This window comes from Papilio xuthus, unplaced genomic scaffold (assembly GCF_000836235.2).
Source record: "Papilio xuthus unplaced genomic scaffold, Pxut_1.1 DF827679.1, whole genome shotgun sequence".
Classification (NCBI taxonomy): Eukaryota; Metazoa; Arthropoda; class Insecta; order Lepidoptera; family Papilionidae; genus Papilio; species Papilio xuthus.
In genome coordinates this window covers 1,952,153-1,975,135 of record NW_013530970.1, presented here as the reverse complement: position 1 = coordinate 1,975,135, position 22,983 = coordinate 1,952,153, and the positions used below count along the sequence as shown (strand labels likewise).

Genomic DNA, 22,983 nt, shown 5'->3' with positions numbered 1-22,983 from the left:
AAAATAGATGTTGGCCGATTCTCAGATGTACTCAATATGCTCACAAAATTTCATGAGAATCGGTGAAGCCGTTTCGGAGGAGTATGGGAACGAAAATTGTGACACGAGATTTTATATATATAAGATAACTGATGCCTTAGTAATTTTATTAAAAAGTACAATATATGCATGAAGATTTTTACACTGCACAAAATTAGAATAGGCAGTGGAAACCGTTAGAGACTAATATATTTAACAGTGGTAGAGCCCGCTTTCACATCTTCGCAGGAATTGTCCCGGCTCGCCCGGTGAAATACCACGACCACATAGAAGACAAGCGTGATGTGGAAGCAATTCCGCGTGTCGTCTGATAAGTGTGCGTCCTGGAGGCCTAATTTAGTCCTCTTTCCCTTCCCACCCTTTTTCTCATAAGGAAAGGATGGGAAGTGGAAGTGGACTTTCCGGATGTGAGGATGCATGGAAGGGGAAAACAGTTTCTTTCTGTGCATCCTCTTCTCCGTCGATATAAGGAAGGCAACGCATATGCAATTGCGTGCCTATGGGCAACGGTCACTTCGCTATCCAGCGATGTCAGGTGGCCGCTCGCTCGTTTGCCACCTTATGATATAAAAAAATGCTTGTACACAATATAGATTTGAGTCACATTTACATGATCCTATAAGTAAGTTTGCACAATATTTGTGATAAATTTTGAAATAATTTTTACATTTTATCACTAAACATTAGAAGTGTACTGTAATTCAATAGGCTGTTCGGAACATCGTAAGAATAGCTTCGCCCCTAGACAAAGTAACATTCGGTAAGGAATGTTAATCGAAAAGTCAAAAATGTTTGAAAGTGTACCATAACTTTCAATATGCCACATATTTTTAGATTCTACTATCGATAATCAAATGTTACATTGTGTAGCCTTTCAGAACACAATGTTAGGTGTAGCGGGGAATACACTGCGCAGTTAAAGCTCTTTACTATAAAGCATTAGATTTTTTGGACTGGGAAGCAATAAAATTGTATTAAAAATATTAAAAATTTGTTTTATTCAATATTAACCTACATAATATAACCTAGATTACATGAACATAACTAGCAAATACTACATTAAAATTCATTTAAATCAAATTTCAAAATATTTTATTGTTTCTAACAAACAGTAGGAAAAGAACACATAGAGTACAAGCATAATTAACAGATATGTTGCTAAAATAATCTCTTAGTCTCAAGCACATAATTGTAGTAGAAAAATGTTTCATTCTCCTTGAAAAACTGACATATTTTTGTATTTCTCAGTGAAAATTCACGATAAGACATAAGGGATGTGCATAAGGAAATAAAGTATTGCAAATAAGAGATAAATAATTGATAATGCCAGAATAAAATACCCCAATTTATTTAAATATAGGCATTTACATACTAACTGTTGACCGCGACTTTGATAATGTGAAACAAAAAAAAAAGGTTATGTTACTCCCACAAACACAAGTAAAATCCCACAAGTCCCATCAAATTGGTCCAGCCATTTCGGAAATTAAACAGAACTAAAGTGAACAGACAAAAATATTTTAAATTGTTTTTACAATAATACACCATGTGTATCTAATTGCCTAGCCACGACATGCTACCAACAAGTTCTTGGATACTTTGGAAATATTTCCCAGAGACACCCCGACAACCTGGACAAATTGGTTGTAATTGGAAAGATAGAGGGTAAAAGGTCATGGGGTCAATAACCTACCTGCTGGTCTGATCAAGTGCAGGCAAGTGTATGAATATAAAAATTTAATTCAAACATTAAAGACACGCAGTTTTAATAAGCAGCATAGAATTACACTTAAGGGAGTTTAGTTTTAGGTAATTTTCTAAATTGTGGTTCATATCAAAAATATAAAACATAAAAATTAATTTAAATCATTACAAAAATTTTATATTCAAATTTTATTTGTTTCTTTACTCACAGATAGATATGCTTTCCAATTTTATAAATATTCTTATTTACTGTCAAACCTAGATAAGCGAGAGTTATTTTCAACAACTTACATAAGAAAAATATCTCAAAACCATGGATTCATGCTTCTCCAGGTTCAACTACATGCTTCATACATAATAGAATACATACAAAATTTTGAGAATATATAAAAATTCAAAACTTTGGGACCAAAGTAAGACAGAAGTCTATTTAGGATAGGCAGAAACTATTCTCAAAGATTAACTTATATTATACAATTATTTATATTATTACATGATCTTTTTATTGTATTACTGCTGTTTTCTTATTTTTCGAGAAATATATAATAAATAAACCATAAATATATAAAGAGCAGATATTGTTCTGATACATATATAGCAAATGTAAAAATATAATTTACATATATTTATAAATATACAATTGACACCCGATTCTGTTATGCTAAGAATTAAATTATCAAAAAAATGCCCTGTTTGTTCTCTAAACATATGTAGTAATAAACAATGGGTTTCTGACACCAAAATGTCTGCATAAAATATACTGTTATCCCTCTTTTATCTTTGACAAAACAGAGATAACAACTTTTTAAATGGAGATTTTAAACTCTAGAAACCCAGGGTTAAGTGTCATATAAATGTGATTAAATTTTTAAAAAGATGAATAATTTAAAGTCGTTGGTTAATACTAAGGCACCTAATTTATTTCCTATCTATAGATAAACCCATACAATCATATTGGAGATTATAAAATATACTATATGTCTACAAAACATGATACCTGTATTCAATGACGTCACAGTGTTTACGAAAAGTTCCTTTTTAAGTAACATAACTATTATAGCTTTGTTATACAAATAATGGATACATATTTGATTTTACGAAACATACTGCACGTTTCCACTGCTGTGAAACTTGCATTCAAATTAATTGTCTATGTTTTTTCAAAGACGAAACTTTGAAACACTTTCGAAACATTGTCACAATATAAACCCTGATATAATAACGTGAAAACTTTGCTTGGCTACAAAAAGATTTTACAAATTGAAATAATCTAAATATACTTACGAATACAGAGTTCCGTCACTTCACAGGGCATACTTTTACACTCACCAAACATTCTTGATACTTGAATAACCTTGAGATGTTAATTTAACCATAGAACATCACTGCAATGACATTTGTAGAAACCAAAGGTCATCACAACTATGATACACAAGTTGTGAACCTTCTTGATACTTTTCCGAACTGAATCATGCTATCACACCACATATTAAGTATAAATCACGGCACTGAACTTAAGATATTATACACTTTGCGCGTTATCTGTATCGTTGTAGTCCGCAGAGTATCGTATATAGGCCTTGTGAACAGCGAGGCCGGGTGGGATGACCACGTCGCGGAAGTAGCGATGTCTGCGCGCATCCTTCGCCGAGATGCGACGCATCGGGTCATAGATAAGCATCTTCTGTAGTAAATCCATACCGGTTTCATCGAGATTTTGCACCTGGAATTCAATGTTGAAATTGATTTTTTATGAAATAATTGCTGTTGGCCTTAGAACAGCTTTCTAAGGCTTTTTCTTAAGGGCTAATTTTGTGTTGATTGATGTTTTGATTCTTTTCTAGATGAGAGGTGTGTTCAAGTAACCTTTTGTATGCTTTCATCGGTTTTAAGTCAAAATTATATTCTGTGATATATCTTAATATTCTAAGATTTTCAACCATTTTGTAAACAAAGATTTGTAAACTTACATGATTGTGTAGGTTGAATGTATTCCAATTGGGGAATGTAGGTTTATAGTCAGGCATGGCTGTCACTCCGGGCCAGATCTCCTCTGTTGGTGTACGCAGCATTCTGTTAACAATAGTATAAAATCACATGTTAAACATATCAAAGAATACCATTATAAATCATTAATTTCAATTAGTATAAAAAATATAAAAAAACACAGTATGTTTCCCTGTTTTATTACCTGAAAATGCGGAAAAGTTGATCAATTTCTGAATCACCCTGGAACAATGGCTTTTTGGAAGACATCTCCGAAAAGATGCAGCCAACTGCCCACATGTCAATTGGACAGGAATATCTGGAAAACACAAATTGAAAAATAAGTTTAATGAAATGTGGTAAAATTACATGGTATAAGCTATCAAAGCTAAGCTAAGATAAATTTAGAAAATACTATTAATCTTTATATATATAATTCTTATGTGAGTGTTTCTGTCACTGAACTTCTCTCAAACGACTGGACCGATTTTGAAGAATTTTTTTGTGTGTGTTCAAGGGGATCTGGGAATGGTTTAGATTCACAATTTTGTCTGCTGGACAAAGTTTTTTTAATTAATTTTTAATTTATTAGCAGTTGTTGATTTTGGAATGTTTTACATTGGATCCGACAGACGGAACTACCATCGCAGTGTCAAATTTTCAAATTAAAGACGTGTAGACAGGACAATGTCTGTTGGGTCCGCTAGTATTATTATAGTAGTAATAAATTCTTAAATAAACAAAATTATTTTTGATGTTTTATTTCAACAGCCTGTATATATTATTAATATTTAAGGAATACCTCTGACTGCCCAGTAATACTTCTGGAGCTCTGTACCAAAGTGTGACAACTTCATGTGTGTACACCCTCACTGGCACACCAAATGCGCGACCCAAACCAAAATCTGCTACCTGCAAATATTAAATCTCTCATGAACAATCAAATAGTTACATCAACATTAAGAGTTGATTGGTAAATTGAAAATGTAATTGTTATGTCTGACCAATTTATTGATTTGTAGAGAACATTGTATTGAGTTTATTGGTGTATAAAGTCATCACAATGTGATTCTCTAGCAAGCTAAATCTTTCTGAGAATATTACGAAGTAAATCTAACCTTAATAATACCAGTCTTATCAATTAACAAATTCTGAGGTTTTAGATCTCTGTGTAGGATGCGGCGCTGATGGCAGTACAAGATGGCATTGTTGATTTGAAACAAGTAGCTCTTCACTACTGCAGGGTCCATGAACTGGAATTATAGAAACAACTTATTTTATAGCATGAGTTTACAACAACTTTATAGTAATATAACATTTACACTTAAAAGTAGTGGCAAGTTAATTATGAAACTACATTATGTAATACAAATAGACCTTAGCGTTGTGCAAAGGGTTGTGGTAACAAAGCGCACCTTTATATACAGGTAACTTAAATAATCTTCCCACAATGGGGTGTGGATGGTAGAAATATAAATATATTGGCTGAAGATAGACTTCATTCACAAGTAGTAGCTTATAACTTAATATTGGTTTCTGAAACCAATATTTCTGTAAACATATTGTTGTCCCTTTTTTTCATCTTTGACAAAACAGAAATAACAATATGTTTTAACAAGGATTTTTGTTCTAGAAACCCACTGTAAGTAATCTATTTAATCTAATTGGAATTAAAGGAAGTAAAAGCGTACCCAGTATGTATCTTGCATAAGCATATATGAAATCTGTGTTTAAATTGCTATATAGAATATCACTACCAGGAAAAAAATAAACAACAACTAAACTGTTTTCGTATGTATAACATAAAACACTTTTTCTTTACACTTACTTTTCCTGAACCAAGGGAATCCATATATTTCTTCAAGTCCATGGCGAGAAACTCGAAGATAAGATAGAGACGGGATTCCTCCATAAGAACATCTTCTAATTTTACTATATTAGGGTGATTGAGCTCCTTCAATAAAGAAATTTCTCTAAAACATAAACAAAAACGTTGCAAGATTTTAGGTTATGTTTTAGTGTTATAAGATTAATATGAGAAATATAAGGGTAAATGTACATTACAAAATGATTTTATTATATAAAATTACACTTGAATAACGCACCTAATAGCTGTTGAAGGAACACCTTCATCGTCAGACTCAAGTCGTATTTTTTTCATAGCCACAAACTGCCCCGTAATCTTATTTTTTCCTTTATACACTACACCGTAAGTACCTTCACCTATTTTTTCGATTTTTAAGAAATCATCCATCTTGTAATGTGCAATTTTGCTAGTTTTTCTACAAGATGCGGTAAACGATGCACTGTGATTTTATTACCGCGACCAAATTTTCGATAGTGTAAGCAAAGATAATGTAGCCACTACATTAACTTTAATGCTGACGAATTGCATTAAATAGATCTTTAATTAAATTTAGTAAATATTTATCGCGAATAACGTTTATGCCACTATCACAGCTTATAACGACTTTTAAACGAAAAGTTTTCAAATTTTTCGAAGGATACGTTGCATCATAACATTGCCATAATATGACATAAGTGGAGTTTGGTTATTGTTTTAATTTTATATGTCAAGTTAACAAAATCAAATAAGATTTTTTTTATTAAAGTATAAATTTTGTTATTTAAATATATTGTAATTTAATAAACATAAAAATAAGTTTTGTATTTCGCGGAAATTATTTTAAGTCACTGAAGTTTTTTAATGACGTTATAGTTTTTTTTAATTACGTAAAAACCAGAACGTTAAGATTCTTCAGAAGTTATGAAATTACAAAACTTATTAACGCAAAATACAAATAACTGATATTGATCTGCTTGACAAGAAAGTTGTGGGAAACCCTTTTCCTGATCTCCCGAACCCATTGCATCTGAAGGCAAGAGACGTTTAGCAACACCAACACTACTAGACCTACCTAAAGTCTGTTCTCAAGATGTGCCTTCTGCTTCGCTTCATTAATGTTAATGGTATAAAGGAAGGCGCATTCGTTCGAAATTAAATTAACGTTCTTAGTTCGTAAGAGACCATATGTATATTTGCCACCCAGGCGAATCTGGGGCGGGTCGCTAGTTAGATTATAAAATAGATAAAAAGAAAACTGCATTATCAATCTTTTGAGATTAAAGAAGATATCAAAGAGATGAACATGTTTTATCTTATTATTTTTTAATGTCGTTTAAGTCACGTACTATGTCAAACGGTCAGTTAACGCGTGCCCATTATATTACGTTATCAAATAGATATATAGGATGTTCAGTTTATCTATATTTCTTAAATGTAATAAAGCTGGTTGTTGTTTGACGTGTATCAATGAGACCTAACTAATAATATGTGGCTGGAAATATTTGTGGTATTACATTTCATTGTGTTTCCGAACAGTGTAAGTTATTTTTTTTATTCAAAAATATTATATCTAATAAAAAGAGTTTAACTAAGAAATCAAGGAGAAAGTGCTCGTTATACTGTAACCACCGTGGTGACATTATTAATTATTCATAAGTAAAATTACGCTGATTCGTGCAAATATCAAGTAATATTTATATTAACAAGTACACTATAATTTATAGCACTAAACACACAGAATATTTAATTTCAATTTGTTTGTTTTTCGTTATTCGTTAGCCTTTTTTGCTATATACTATATTTAGTTTTTAGTTTAAAACACAAAAGTGCAATGTCCGTGTCGTGTAAACGCATATTGTGCGAAAGATTTTATTTGAAGAATAGTTACTTTGCTTTTAACGTAAAATATATTTTGAATGCTGCGCAAGAGATCTGCCGAAAAATCGTATAAAAGTATTTTATTATCGCAAATTTTTCATGTAGAATGGAAGGAATATACTTATGAAGATATTACTTATATTTTTTTCAGATTTCTTGTCAGCCGGTAACAGAAAGTATTCGTGATACAAGACAGACAAATTTCGAGGAGTGTTGCCCGTGTTCAAGTGACGATGGCACAGATTTTCGAGACCCGGACATGTCTCCTAATTCTCCAATGGGCTCGTTTACTCAAGAAACGGACGATTGCCCTTGTCGACTTTCGGAAATTGATTCACAAGGATCCCCGTCGATCTTTCGACCGTTTATATTAAGAAATTCTCATCCATCGGAAAGGTTAGTACAGATTCGTAATAAGTACAATCTTTTATGAGAAAAGTAAATTAGCTTTTGCCCGCGCGGTATTTCAAAAAAATGTAATTATTATACTCTGTTACTCAATGGTAATGTTGCTTTCTAAAGGCAAAAGAATTTTTGAAATCAGTCCATCGGTAATTTTGAAATTTATACGTTACATACAAAAATACTAAACAACCCCATTTAATAGTAAAGAAACATATAGACTAATGTCATTAAAATTATTTGTTAGTAGTATTTTCTCTATGGATTATGTTTCAGGGAACAACAATTAAAACAAAAACCGCTCCTTCAACCTGAAGTAGGGCTTGCATCTTCTGTATTAGAGACTATACAGAAAGCGACAGATGAAGAATATAAAGAAGCTTTAGAAAGAGAAGCTTCTAGAAGTATACTTGAAATAGAATCAGGATTTGATGATTCTGAACCGGGTAATTCAAGGAACTCCGTTACAATAGTATTTAATCCTAGAGAAGATTTATATGGAGATGATACTATTCCAGAAGCTTCACATGTTCATGAAACTAGATGTATTCATAGCCCTTTAGGATCAAGCTTAGCTAATAATGACATGCCTAGAATGTCTAAACAAAAGTTTTTAAAACGAAAACCAGTTGGCCATTTAACAAAAACATTATTTGATATGGATAATGGTGCAAGCAATATTAAAGAAACTTTTGCTGTTAATAATAACGCATTAAATACTAAACTCAAAATGAATCCATTATTACTGAATAATTTACAGACTACTAATGAAGACATTGTCAATAATCCAATACCGAATATAAATTCAAGATATGAACTAAGAAAAATTCCTGAACAAAGCATTGATTTAAAAAATGAATTAAGTAACAACCCAAAAGTTAGATTGGCAGCACTAAAGAGCAGATTAAGAGATCTAGTTGAGATGAGAAATATTAAAAAGGTAAATAATAATTTATCAATACCATTAAAACAAAATAATTTAAATGTATTCAGTAATAAAGTCATAGGAAATTCCCCATTGGATCCATTATTCGATAATGCAAGTCCAGTATTAAAAAATATTATGAAATTAAAAGATATAGAGCTGCTACCACCAAAAGATTTATTTGGTAAACAATTGACGGAGGAAAAGAGTAAACTATCCGATCTAAATGTTGCTGGCACAGAAAATGACGTAAAAATATCTGATGTTAATGAAGATAAAAATGAGAATTTTCAAATTGATACAACACAGGTCTGTGATTCAGAAGAAAATGTACCAGATCAGGCAAAGAGTGAAGAAGAATCTACAATGGACGTTATTAACAACTCTAATGAGATACAAACGAGTCTAGAGAAGGAAAATAAGCTTCAAATATCAAAAGATGCTATTATTGAAGAAATGCAGCGACGTTTGGATGATTGCTTAAAATCTGCAAGAAAAGCACAAGATGATAATAAAATCGACCAAACGGATGCTGTAGATAGCTTTGAATATGATAGCAAAGAAGCAGATGAAAGTGAAATGGAAGATTCAATTGCAGAAACGAGTGATAATATGAATGAGCAGATATCTCACGAAGAAGTTAATCATACATATAAAGTAGATACCCCAAATTTACAACAAAGTACAGAAAACAATAATGCACAGCATTCTGTGTTGGAACAAGAAAATAATGGGCTGGCAACATTTAAAAATGATATTTTAAAGAAATTGGAAAACATTAAAAAGTCTATAAAATCGAAATTACAAGACACAGATACAATTACGAAGTCCTTAATTTCTCAACCAATAAATGAAAAAACTAATGTAAGTCAGGATTTAAACAATTCAGATTTAGATTCAGAAAGTAACCAGAATATGGCAGTAACTGTTACTTCTCAACCATCAAATGAAAAAGATATCACTATTCAGGATTTACAAAATCTATCAGATTCTCTTTTAAAAGAAGAAAATAAAATAAAAGCTAGTACAACACCTTTGTCTGTCGAAGATGAAGCAGTATTTGAGGAGAACAATGAAAATAAAGATTATGACCTGAATGAAGACAAAAGTGCTTCTTCAGAATTAGACTTGATAGATACAGAAATAGATGAAAGCAATGCATCATCAGAAGATGAAGAACCAATTACCAACGAATCAAATTTAGACGAAAAACAAGAAAACAACCCAAAAAGTTGCAAACATACAAACTTCCAAACAAGTGATTCAAAAGACAATGATAATAACGAACTTGGCAGTGATAACACACTTCTAAAAGATTCAGAAACAAACGAAATGTCATCTCAAGCAAGTAACTTTAAATATAATAGCATTATTCCGTTAAATGACAATTTAAAAGGTCCTACATTGCAAGACACTTTTAGTTTATTTAAATCACCGTTACAAATACCTAGTCTTGAAGAAATAAAACAAGGTATTACTGATATTATAGATGCTGGCCAAAAAGAATCGGAAGATTTTAAGCAAACGGAATACGATCCATTGAATGAAAGTTCTAATCGTAATTCAGTTTTATCGAATCCATTACAAACAAGTTTATTAAAATCTAATTATTTAGGTAAACCTCTCACTGATAGATATCTTAGACCTTTAGAAAATGTACGTAATAATATTGGAGGATATAAAAGTATATTTGATACGTCTTTAAAGCCTTTGATAACGGAACCATTCGCTAATCCATCGACGTTGCGTAGCTATCCATCATTAGCTTCGGATAGACCATTTTACGCGGGAAATAAAAACTTAAAAGCATCATCAGACGCCACAGGAATTTCTTCTCTAGATGATATTACACGTTTCTTCCAAAGTCAGAAACATCTGACACCTACAAATATTAACCTTCCAAAAACAAATTTATTAAATTCACAAAAAGTAAATTCGCTTACAGATGATTTAAAATACAGATTAGATTCAATGAAACCAGAATTCAAACAACCAAATCATGGTATTCAGTTATTAAGTAAGCCGAGATTAGAAAAGGACGATTTCTTACAGTCGATGTCAAGAAAACATGAAGATATGAAGGATAAATTACAATCTTTACATTTAGATTTTAATGACAGATTAGCGTCAATGTACAAAAGACTTAATGATCAGAAAAAAATACAATCCATAAATATACCGACATTAAAAGCAAAAGATAATAGTCTAGGGTTGTCAAAAAGTGTACCTAATAAAGAAACTAGTCGAAATTTAAATTCAAACGGTTCTAATTTGGATAACAATTATCTCTCACAGCCCCAATTAATACAAGATCATAGATTAATGAAGAAAAAATTGACACCAAAACCATATTCTATTCATAAAGTAAAAGCAAACACGGGACCATTAAAAGAAAATGAAAATATACATATAAATAAATATCCAAAACTCTCTGACAAACATAAACTGAATATGAACAAGCAAAAAAATTTCACGCCAATAAGTAAAGTTAAAATTTCGTTTACTACACCTAAACCTTTATTAACTTCGAGTACAAAAGTACAAAATAAAGATCCTATAAAAATTCCTTCAAAATTATCGGATAATGGAAGAAATGCTAATTTAAATACCAACTTGAAAGATATTTCAAAGGCATTACGGTCTAGATTTCAACAATTAAGCGATTCAAATCATTCACCAAGTGAAATAATTGAAACGAAACAATTAAACGAAGATTCAACAAATCCTAATTTTGGTCTTACGAGTGCAAATAATCAACCAAAAATGAATAATAAACAAGATTCTAATATCATTCCTAATTTGAAAGAAACACAACAATATAATGATAAATCTATACCAAAAAAGATGGAAAATCCATTAATATATAATTTAAGAGACGCCCTGAAGGCTAGATTACAAAATATTACAAAAACACATGCAAAAACTTCCAAAAATCCAGTTGAATCGACTAATGTAAGAGAAAACGATGCGATAGTGTCGCCATCTAATTTAAAAACTAGTGTACTAAGTAACCCATTAATAGAAAACACGTCATATAAATGTACTATGGTATGTTCAAAGCATAAATAAAATAGAATTAACATAATAATATAAGATTGTATATAGCATTTAATTTAAGTTTTTATACGTATTTTAAAAATAAATAATTTGTAACAATTCTTAGTGTTTTTGTTGTCCCCCTTCCTGCATTATAAAGGCAATAGATCAATGGTTTTGTAGGAATACTTCGTGCTTACGTAATATAAGAAAATCGACGGGAATTAGGTCAGTCAACTTGACGTGGAAATATTCTAAGTTAGTAGCCTTCAAGACTGAAGAGGCACTGGAAGATCAATGGTTTAATTTGGACTATTTTGTCAATATATTATAACACTTTTTGTTAATATAAAAAAAAAAACTAAATAGATTAATTCACTAACGGTCGGTTTCTGAGATCCGTTTAAAAAATATTGCTATGTCTGTTTTGTCAAAGACAGGGATTACGGTACGATTTATATAAATGTTATGGTGTCTGAAACCCACGGTAATTTGTGAAATATATTTTTAATTTGAATTAAGAATTGTGTCTTCAATAAAATATTACATTTCGTAACACAAATATGTCCACAACTAATGATAAGTTACAAAATTGTACTATTATTTGTTCTATTGTGATATTTTCTTGGAAAAACTTTTCATAGTCTATTTGACTATGTTACTAGAATAACAGGTTACTACATGTTTTAAAAAGTATTGCGTGATATTAAACAGAAGACATATATTTAGTCTATTTGTTCTAATACTCACGATCTCTTGGTGAATTGTGTTTTAAATTTTTTTTATGAATGTTTTGAATTAGGGTTTTTAAATCAGTGATTTTTACTTACCTACATGTTTACATATAATTTGTATCGTCGTTTAAAATACTAATTTGTTTATTAATAAATAATTAAATTAATTTAAATGTGATAATGGAACTTTTAAATATTTTTAACATAGTATGTGTTGTGTTGTTGCTATATGTAGGCGAAAACTTAGGTAAGTTTTCTGTTTAATTTAATTATCAATTACTATAGACAAAATATATTTTTTTAATAACCATTTCATAAACAAACGAAAACTGACATTGGTGACAATCTGGCAACTTGTTTTTTGCTTTTTTTTGTAGATTAAAATCAATTTTAAGTTATAGGTTTTCCTAGCTAAAGACCCAAAACAAAATCGATGATGAGACGAGATTGTTTATCGTTTACTCTATGATTAGTCTGCAACAAACAATTTATTTATAATAAAAAATATTGGACCATACTTTGCTTACGTATTTTCAAATACTTTTATATTATTGAACCCAGACTTGGAAATTTTATTTTTATACGTATTATTGCTGCAAGTGACGTGTTTATACAATTGTTTTGACTGTGGAAGTGCACGTTTATGTTTTTAATATTCCTACAGGAAAAAGATCTTCGAAAGGAACAAGGGATAGAAAATGCGCAGAGCGAGTCATCGATGGTAAATCAGTGGTTTGTGTTTGTAATGAAACATATTGTGATACTAGAACCAGGGATGTTCCTGATAAAGGGAGTTACATATCTTACACGTCTTCTCAGGTGAATAATTCTTCTAGTACTTTTGTTATTAGGTCGCCTACTTATTTAGTGATAGCAAAATTTAAAGATAGTAACTAACAGCGAAAAAATGGCAGGCGCAATTAACATACTCAAATTCAGGCTTATATTTTAAGAAGTTTTTAATCGTTGCAGCATTAAACTTGTGTTAAAATATGATATTATAAAATTGTAATATTTATGATTATTAATTTTTTAACAATATGTTTTAGGGTGGTTCCAGATTTAAGAAAAAAGTCGGAAAACTGCTTAATAAAAGATCAAGTAAGTATTGTAAAAGTTTTCTGTTACAACCAAAAAAATAGTCTAAGAGCTTGTAAATACATGGTGATTCTTATCTTAAGAATAAATAAAGAATGTTCTAGAAATATGTACAGTATTTTAAGAGCATCCCTTTTTGTTCTTAGAGAAAGCCAAGTACGAATATGAACTGGATACTGGTACAAAATACCAGACAATCGAAGGTTTCGGTACGGCGGCAACCGGCTCCGCTGGATACAACCTGAACACCTTACCAGCTGCAGCTCAGGATAATTTGATCAGGTATAAATTTAATACCTAGGACATTCCATTAGGTACCTAATTATGGATTTGTGTTGATATTAGTTACTTAACTCAGCCATTCGTTCCATCATTGTTACATTGGTTTTTTTTAAATAAACCATTTTTTATTCAGTATAAACGCTTTTCCCTTTCATCTGCAGATCTTACTTCAGTGAGGAAGGTTTAGAGTACAACATGCTACGAGTACCAATTGGAGGCTGTGACTTCTCTCTGATTGAGCACGCCTACAATGAGCTACCGTTAGATGACTGTCAGCTGACTAACTACAGTTTAACTTGCGAAGATTTGAATTATAAGGTAGAATAGTGTTTCTCAGTGCCTTAGGAGTTGAGCAATTGACTTGTCTGTTGGTCCTTGGTTCGAATTCCGCCATGTACCAATATGTTTTTAGATTTACATATAAATTTATCCGGCGTTCTATATGTAAAGAAATTCAAAGATAATATGTGTGAAATACTCAAGGGCCAGCATGATTAACTATAGCCTAGTCACCCTTAACTTAGGGTAGGCTCCGAGTTCCTCAGTGGGGACGTGTAGTGAGCTGATGATGAATCTTCGTTGCGGCATGGATCCGTATTTTGGATACATAATGCCGTCTAAATATGTATATTGTATACCAGAAACTTTTTTAAATTTATAAGGAAACTGTTTACGTATGGAGAATTAATCTTCTGATAAATATGAAAAACAATATATCCACATTTCTCACGAATGTAGTAAAAATAGAAGATAAAGCACGGAAATGTTTGTTGAGCAATATTTTTAAGTTTTCGTGTTTTTCTACTTATATTTATGACAGAAGTATTGAAACTTTACTATAAAATAGCATGGCATATTAAATGAGAAAACCGGGAGCAAAAAAAAACATACAGAAGAGTTGAGAACCTCCTCCTTTTTTTAAGTTTTAAAAAACCAAGCGCACGTTTTGCTAATACATTGTACCAAAGATCTTGCTAAATATAGGAGAGTATTTAAGGAAGCAAGACAATCAGTCTGGTTAATTATGGAAGGTCAGCATTGGACAGAATAATTTCGCCGACTGCTGGACGTAGGCCTTCCTAAATTAACTTTAAATTTTACAGTGGTAGAGCCCGCTTTATTATCTTTGCACGAATTGGCCCGGCTAGCCCGGTGAAATACCACGACCACAGAAGACAGGCGTCAAGTGGAAGAAATTCCGCGTTCTTCTGATAAGTGTGCATCCCGCAGGCCTAATTTAGTCCTCTTTCCCTTTCCACCCTTTTTCTTATAAGGAAAGGATGGGAAGTGGAAGTGGACTTTCCGAATGAGAGGATGCATGGAAAGGGAATATATTTTCTTTCTGTGCATCCTTTTCTCCGTCGATTAAAGGTAGGCAACGCATATGCAATTGCGTATGTCTATGGGCAACGGTCACTTCGCTATTTCAGCGATTTCAGGTGGCCGCTCGCTCGTTTGCCACCTTATGATATAAAAAAAACCTGTGTCGCCGTCATCTGATGAAATTTAGGTTGTCCTATATTTCTTTTCAGATACCAGCTATAAAGAAAATGATGGAAGTATCCAAGACTCCGATACACATTGTAGCATCAACATGGTCTCCTCCGAAATGGATGAAATACTTCAACGAGCACAGTCCAAATTGCGGATTCCTTAAAACTGAATACTTCCAGACATACGCAGATTATCATTTGAAGTAAGATTTCCAATTGTCCTTTATTTGTTAACTCTTAGAAGATTTATCATTGCTTTCTGAGATCAAAATTCTAGTTTAAATATACTGTTATCTCTGTCTTGTCAAAGACAATGACGGGGATGACAATTTGATATGTTTTATACGGAAATTTTGGTCTCAGAAACCAACGGTTACTGACCAAACTCGTCGCAATTAATAATCTGTGATTATTTTTATTGGTCAATCGAACTTCTTAGATCTTTAAAGAAATTACTAAGTTTCATCAATATTACTTCAGATTATGAAAATAATATTTTTTTAACTAATTTACAATAAACAATGTAGTTGAAAGCATTTTTTTATTGTAGATTCTTAGTTGAATATAGCTCAAGAGGGATTCCAGTGTGGGCGATCACTACGACCAATGAGCCGTCCGTTGCTTCCACCAATATTCCTGTAACGACCTGCCTTGGATGGACTACCAATCAGATTGTACGTAAAAAAATATTATAAATGCAAAAGTTTAGATGGATGGATGGATGTTTGTAAGAAGGGCTGTATGGATCTCGATAAAAATTTGGCATAATTATGGCCACTAATTATGTCTTTTTTTTAATTCCACGCGGACGGATTCGCAGGCGACTACTAGTAATTATAATATTATAATATATAAATGAAGGAAGGTGAAGGTGGTTCTTACGGTGAAGGAAACATCGTGATGCAACCTGCGCATATCTGAGAAGTAATTCAAAGATATGTGTGAAGTCAACCAACCCGCACTTGGCCAGCGTGGCTGACTATGGCCTAATCACCCTTAACTTAGCGTAGGCTCCGAGCCCCTCGGTGGGGACGTATAGTGGGCTGATGATGATGAATATATAAATACGACAGTTTAGATTGATGGTTATTTCTAAGAAGGTATCTCCAGAACGGCTGCATAGATTTAGCTGAAATTTGGCATAGATGTAGAATATAGTCTGGGAGAACATTTAAGCTACTAATTATTTTTTTAATTTCGCGTTCCGAACGGCTAGTGCTCAATGTTATCAGGTATTATTCTTTTTGAAGTAAGCCTATTTAAAATGTGTTATTAACGTAAGTTTATTTTTCAGGGTAAATGGATAGTGGAGAATCTTGGACCTACAATTCGTAACTCCTGTCATAAAGATACCAAAATCCTTGCTCTTGATGACCATAGATTTACGATTGCCACTGATTTTTATGACGTAAGTTCATGTTCGATTTATTTACTTCACTAATTACGATGTTTTTAGTTCTTCCATGTAAGACATTTTGTTGTGATTGCATCTTAACTTAATTCTCACTAATACTATAAATACGAATGTTTGGATAGATGTATGTTTGTTTGAACATATCTCCCGAACGGGTGAATAGATTTCGCTGAAATTTGGCATAGATGTAGAACATAGTCTAAAAGAACACATAGGCTACTAAGTAAGTTTTTATTTCATTCCCCGCGGAAAGAATTGTGGGCGACAGCTAGTATTTTATACAAAAAGAAACACTAAAGATAAAAGGGTAATTTTCTATAACACACATTCATATTTTTAGACATTATTAATTACAATCCTTTCGCGCGAATGGCGCGCTTTCATTGCAAAGCCAAGTGTCAGAATGATTAGTGAGGGGACATAGATGTCGACATTTTAGTAAGGCTATATTTTGCCAGTACACCGGTACAAAGTCGGATTTTCTACCTAACAATATGTATCACATAAATTATTTTAACTACGCCTAATTCGCAGATAATCAGAGACCATCCTAAAGTGTTGGACTACATTGATGGATTAGCTCTCCATTGGTACTATGACAAAGACGTACCGGTTCAGACTCTCCAGAAATTTCAGCAGAACTATCCAAACTTATTTACATTATCCACTGAAGCATGTGAAGGTAAACCATGACTCTTATTTTCCTATAATATAATCTTACTAATATTATAAATGCGAATGTTTAGATAGATGGATGTTTGTTTGAAGGTATCTCCACAACAGCTGAACGGATCTCGATGAAATTATGCATACATATAGAATAATCTGGAGGGAACATAAACTACTTAATAAGTTTTTTTTTCGTTCGAGTTGCGGAAGACAGCTAGTCTTACTATTTTTAAGAAGGTATCTTCAGAACATTTTCATGGATTTCGCTGAAACTTGGTATAGATGTAGAACATAGTCTGAATGAACACATAGGCTACTTAATATTTTTGTTTTAAATTCCGTGTGGTCGTAGTCGCGGGCAATTGCTAAAATACGTAAAGATGGAATATGTAAATCTGTGTTTGTTTATTTCTATGGCTTACAGTTTTAAGTTGATTTTTATCATAATTATTAAGAGATGATTTATATATTTTGATTCCAGGATACCAGTTGTATGCAAAGAAGAAAGTAGATCTAGGATCGTGGCAGAGAGCTGAAAATTATATTAAAGATATCATTCAGGTTAGTATTTTATTCGTAACATGTTTAAAGTAAAATTATATTAGATAGTAGCTATCCTTTTACTCATAAGAAGAAATAGAAGTACGCATCACTTAGTTGGTGTATAAAAAACAGATTATTCTACCAAACGTTGTTACACTTTGTTTGGTTACCTTCTTTGGTTGATCGGCTACTATCTTTAATTGCGAGCGACCGGAGTTGCGGGCGACAGCCAGTCCCTACTAAAATTAAAATTAGTCCCTTACTAATTATCTAATTAATTAATTGACAAATTTACTGACTTTGACGGGTGAATACGGCGTTCGAATCTTATATAGAAGTGTCGGCATTTTTACAGGTTGAAGCTTGAAACTTCTTCCTTTTGTTATTTTACACCCTTCAAGTTTGTAAAAATTGAAGGGTGTAAAATAACAAAAGGAGATGAAATTTTGTTGTAAAATATGTGAAGTTTATGTGAATGTTTTGTGATTTTAATATATTTTGTTATTATGTATTATAAGTGTTAGTAATATAAATAGCTTAAACAATTAAAATGCTTCCCAAAGACATTGTTTCACGCGGACGAAGTCGCGGGCACAGCTAGTCTTACATATAAAATTCTCGTGTCCACAATGTTAGTTACCATACTCCTCCGAAAAGGCTTCACCGATTTTAGTGATATTTTATACGCATAATTAGTAGGCCTGAGAATCAATTACAATTTTTTTTAATCCCACGCGGACGGAGCCGTGGGCGACAGCTAGTTTAGATATGAGCAAGTATTTATTAGGATTTGCAGTACATTGGTACAGTTTAACAATGGTAGAGCCCGCTAATATCTTCGCACGAATTGTCCCGGCTCGCCCGGTGAAATACCACGACCACACAGAAGACAGGCGTCAAGTGGAAGCAATTCCGCCTTTCTTCTGATGAGTGTGCGTCCCGGAAGCCTAATTTAGTCTTCTTTCCCTTCCCACCTTTTTTCTTATAAGGGAAGGATGGGAAGTGGAAGTGGACTTTCCAGATGAGAGGATGTATGGAAAGGGAAAATATTTTCTCTCTGTGCAACATCCGTCGATTAAAGGTAGGCAATGCATATGCGTATGTCTATGGGCAACGGTCACTTCCCTATTTCAGCGATTTCATGTGGCCGCTCGCCCGTTTGCCACCTTATGATATGAAAAAAAAAACATTAACATTGATAATAATGTTTTCAGAATCTCAATAATAATGTAGTCGGTTGGTTAGATTGGAACTTTTGCTTGGATACTAACGGTGGACCAAATTGTATGAAAAATTTCGTCGATTCGCCAATAATAGTGGACTCGGAGAGAAGGGAGTTTGTTAAAGAGCCAATGTTCTATGCGATGGGTCATTTCTCTAAATTCATACCGAGAGGTTCCCGAAGGATCGGAGTGAAGGCGAACTGTTCACCAAAATGCATCGATGAAGCGGCGTTCCTAACGTCACGGAATACTATTGTATTCGTGGTTTATAACGAGTAAGGATTTATCTTCTATTTTTGAATATCGATAGAATTAAAAAAAATGATTCTTTTGTCTTAGCTAACTAAATATCACAGCAAATAGACATCTGCTTAACACATAATTCTGGCTGGTTTTAAAATTATTCCGTTACATTCGAATGAAAAAATTAAATTGTTAGCAAAATCAATATTACTCTTTATACACGTCAAGAAAATTGGATTCATAGTTTTTTTTTCTAAAAGTGGAAACATCTATCTATTTCTACTACCACTTCTGTAAATACAGTGGACCTAGCAGAATATTTGTGACGTCAGTGTATCGTCATAGAAAAAAATGTATTAAAATTTGTGCATCGCCCCCTATCGGTCGTAAAGTACACCAATTTCAAACGTATCGTACGAATGTTTGGATGTGTTTTGTTGTGAACGGCTGCATGGATCTCATTGAAATTAAGCCTAGATGTAGAATATAGTCTGGAAGAAAACATAGTCTAATCATTAATTAATTTTATCTTTATTAAGTTTATTAAGAATTAAGTTTTTCTTTTAATCGCGCACGGATAGAGACGCAGGCGACAGCTAGTTTTGACATAAATAAATTATAAACGATACGGATTAACTACAACTAGTCTTTGTAATTTTACAGCAGTGACAAAGCGACTAAAATAAGTGTAAAAATTGGAGAACGAGAAATACCATTGAAGCTGGAAGCGAAATCAATTACTACAGTAGAATTTAATAACGATGACTGTAAATGGTAAGTATGCATAGGGCCGGTGTGGATCCCCAGTGTTGAAGGGGGCAAAGCTATGGCAAGAATACAAAGTGCTACAAAAATCTCGCCCAGGTCGCTAATAAGCCTAAAACCGTTATTAAATATGCAGATGTCAATCTTACTTCTTACTAATCTTATTAATTCAAATGTTTGGATGGATGGATTGATGGATGTTTGTTTGTAGGTATCTCCAGAACGACTGAACGGATCTCCATGAAACTTGGCATACATATAGAACATAGTCTGAAGAACATATAGGCTACTAATTAAGTTTTTTTTTTAATTCCGCGCGGACGGAGTCGCGGGCGACAGCTTACCTGTTATATATGTTATAACCACTAAATAAATATTATTAATTACTTTCAGCAAAAGCAACTCAACTGCGGTTACAGTATACGCGAGCTCCAAACCTGTGGTGTTGAAATTGAAAGCTCCCCGCATCTCTATACAAATATGAAATAACGTCATATTTGATAATGGCTGTGGAGTTATACTGTCAAAACACATCTGAAAAGCTAAAAAAAAAACAAAAAAATAGAATATAAACGCGCGTGTCATCTACTTATCTGTCAAAGTCCCGTCAAAATCAATCCAGCCGTTAAGGCGACAGACAGATAGACAATTTTTTTTAATTAGTTTTTCGTTATAAGCAAGGGAAATACATTTTTGTATCGATATTACATAGACATTCCAATTTTATTAATATGTAGAGATAACAACGGCTTGCTTAGTCCTATTATCTATAATCCAAGAGTATTTACTATTTCCGATCGTAACCTTAACCTCTTTTTATTTAAAAGTCTATCTCTTATTACTGGTAACTAATAATTACAGTCATTTATATAATTAAAAAAAAAACTGGGTCACGGCTTAATACGCAAATTTTTTACCCGGCAGATATGAAGGAATTTTTTTCGCGGGTTTTTTGAATGTATGAGCTTGATACATTGAACCGATTTTGATGAATGTTAGTGATTTGAATTCCTATTTTAAATTTACTATATTAATAATTTTTTTTAATTTAGTAAAAAAAACGTAAATTATATTTTGCTTTGTAAGAAATTACATTAAAATAATGTTCAAGATAAAATCGTCGCGAAAGATTTTTCATGATATAAGAGGGAAAAAAGATTTTTTGACCAATTAGTCTTTGAATTAGGCAATATAGTTTGCTGCAGATACTTTTAAAATAAATAAAATAAAATGAAATTTAAAATAATTTATTTTCTTTTTTATATATATATATATATCAACAATTCCTTATTATACTGCATTTTATTATATTAACTCGGTTAAGTCAGACATAAAGCATATATTATACCTATTTATTATTTAAATTGCTAGTTTCATGGTAATATGTTATCTTAATAAATGTAACACTTAAGTAAATGCTCAAACATTTCTTGAGGAACATTCAGTCCAAATATAATACAAACAGCTGTAGTTCAATCACCAGGATCTACTTGTTTCTTCTTCTTGAGGTGCCTCTCCGACTAGCGAAGGTTGGCGATCAGTTCTCCATATTTTCCTTTGTCTACTTCTGCTTGTGTTAAAATATTTTTAATATTTCAAAATAAAAATACTAAATTGTTGAACGTCGGTGGCTGAAGGGTTAACTTGTAATCTGAAGATTCTAGATTCGAATCACCAATATGTTTTCGATTATCGATTTACATATGTACATTTATCCGACGTTCATGGATTGAAGGAAAACATCGTCATGCAACCTGCAGATATCTGCAAAGAAATACAAAGATATGTGTGAAGTCAACTCGCACTGGGCCAGCGTGGTTGACTGTACCTTAGTTATCTGAGTGTGTTTGTGTTTCCTACACAGATTTTGATGTCACCTTAATACGATGTTCTTAGGAAGCCATAGAAAGCTAATGAGTTATCACAATTTTTATTTGACTAATACCCATTACTTCAAATATCCTTTTCGGTCTATACAATAAACCACGACAAGATAGCTACGACAAGGATGGTGTGACAGTTTTTGGTCATTAACAGTGGACTAATGCGACCAGGATATCCGGTTTACGTAAATCTAACTAAATTTGGACGGCACACTAGCGCCACTACAGTCTATGTTTCACAACATTTTTTTCATACTGCATTTGTTTTTCTATTGACATTTTCTAGAATTAAGGATTTATAAATTTTATGACGGGATTAACCGCGATAGCGTTTCTGTCACCTGGTCAGATAAGTTATTTGGTATATACTTTAATTTTAACTAACTGTCAACCGCGACTCAGTCCGCGCGTTATTAAAAGAAAAAACTTAAGTAGTAGCCTATGTGTTCTTTAAGACTATGTTTTATGTCTATGCCAAATTTCAGCGAGATTCATGCGGCTGTTCCGTTGATACTTTCTTACAAACATCCATCCATTCAAACATTCGTATTTATAGCAGGCAAGTTTAATACTTTAAGGACAATAAGTTTAGATAAACTTGATATATTGGAGCTGTCTCGAATAAAATGTTGTTCACTTAGTACTTTTGTTTCAGTATCGAGCGTTCTTTTAATTAACAAGCGTGTTATTGAAGGTAACAAATATATTCTGGTATTTTTCTATATCAAATTCGTATTAAAATGCATATATACAAGGTATTTAGTCTTGTCATCTGGTTTTTATTATTCAATACGTGCCAGAGTATTACTGGTAAGTGAAA

The 22,983-nt window shown here is 32.4% G+C and overlaps 2 protein-coding genes across 2 annotated transcripts; one reads left to right on the top strand and one right to left on the bottom strand.

The window, feature by feature from the left end:
- Positions 1 to 1,114: 1,114 nt before the first annotated feature.
- Cdk1 (Cyclin-dependent kinase 1) lies at positions 1,115 to 6,244 on the bottom strand. Its single transcript, XM_013312493.1, has 7 exons — positions 5,835 to 6,244; positions 5,558 to 5,702; positions 4,848 to 4,982; positions 4,532 to 4,641; positions 3,935 to 4,048; positions 3,714 to 3,816; positions 1,115 to 3,466 (listed from the first exon to the last, which is right to left on the bottom strand). The coding sequence occupies exons 1-7, from the start codon at positions 5,981 to 5,983 to the stop codon at positions 3,266 to 3,268; spliced, it is 957 nt and encodes a 318-aa protein (XP_013167947.1). The 5' UTR covers positions 5,984 to 6,244; the 3' UTR covers positions 1,115 to 3,265.
- Positions 6,245 to 7,712: 1,468 nt separating this feature from the next.
- Positions 7,713 to 20,919, top strand: LOC106117551 (uncharacterized). Its single transcript, XM_013311913.1, has 16 exons — positions 7,713 to 7,849; positions 8,132 to 8,795; positions 9,090 to 11,820; positions 12,786 to 12,797; positions 13,215 to 13,369; positions 13,600 to 13,651; positions 13,795 to 13,930; positions 14,092 to 14,248; positions 15,463 to 15,626; positions 15,974 to 16,097; positions 16,718 to 16,831; positions 17,372 to 17,519; positions 17,988 to 18,067; positions 19,264 to 19,547; positions 20,179 to 20,289; positions 20,674 to 20,919. Exons 1-16 carry the CDS (start codon positions 7,713 to 7,715, stop codon positions 20,762 to 20,764), a joined length of 5,160 nt encoding a protein of 1,719 aa, XP_013167367.1. The 3' UTR covers positions 20,765 to 20,919.
- Positions 20,920 to 22,983: the final 2,064 nt, after the last annotated feature.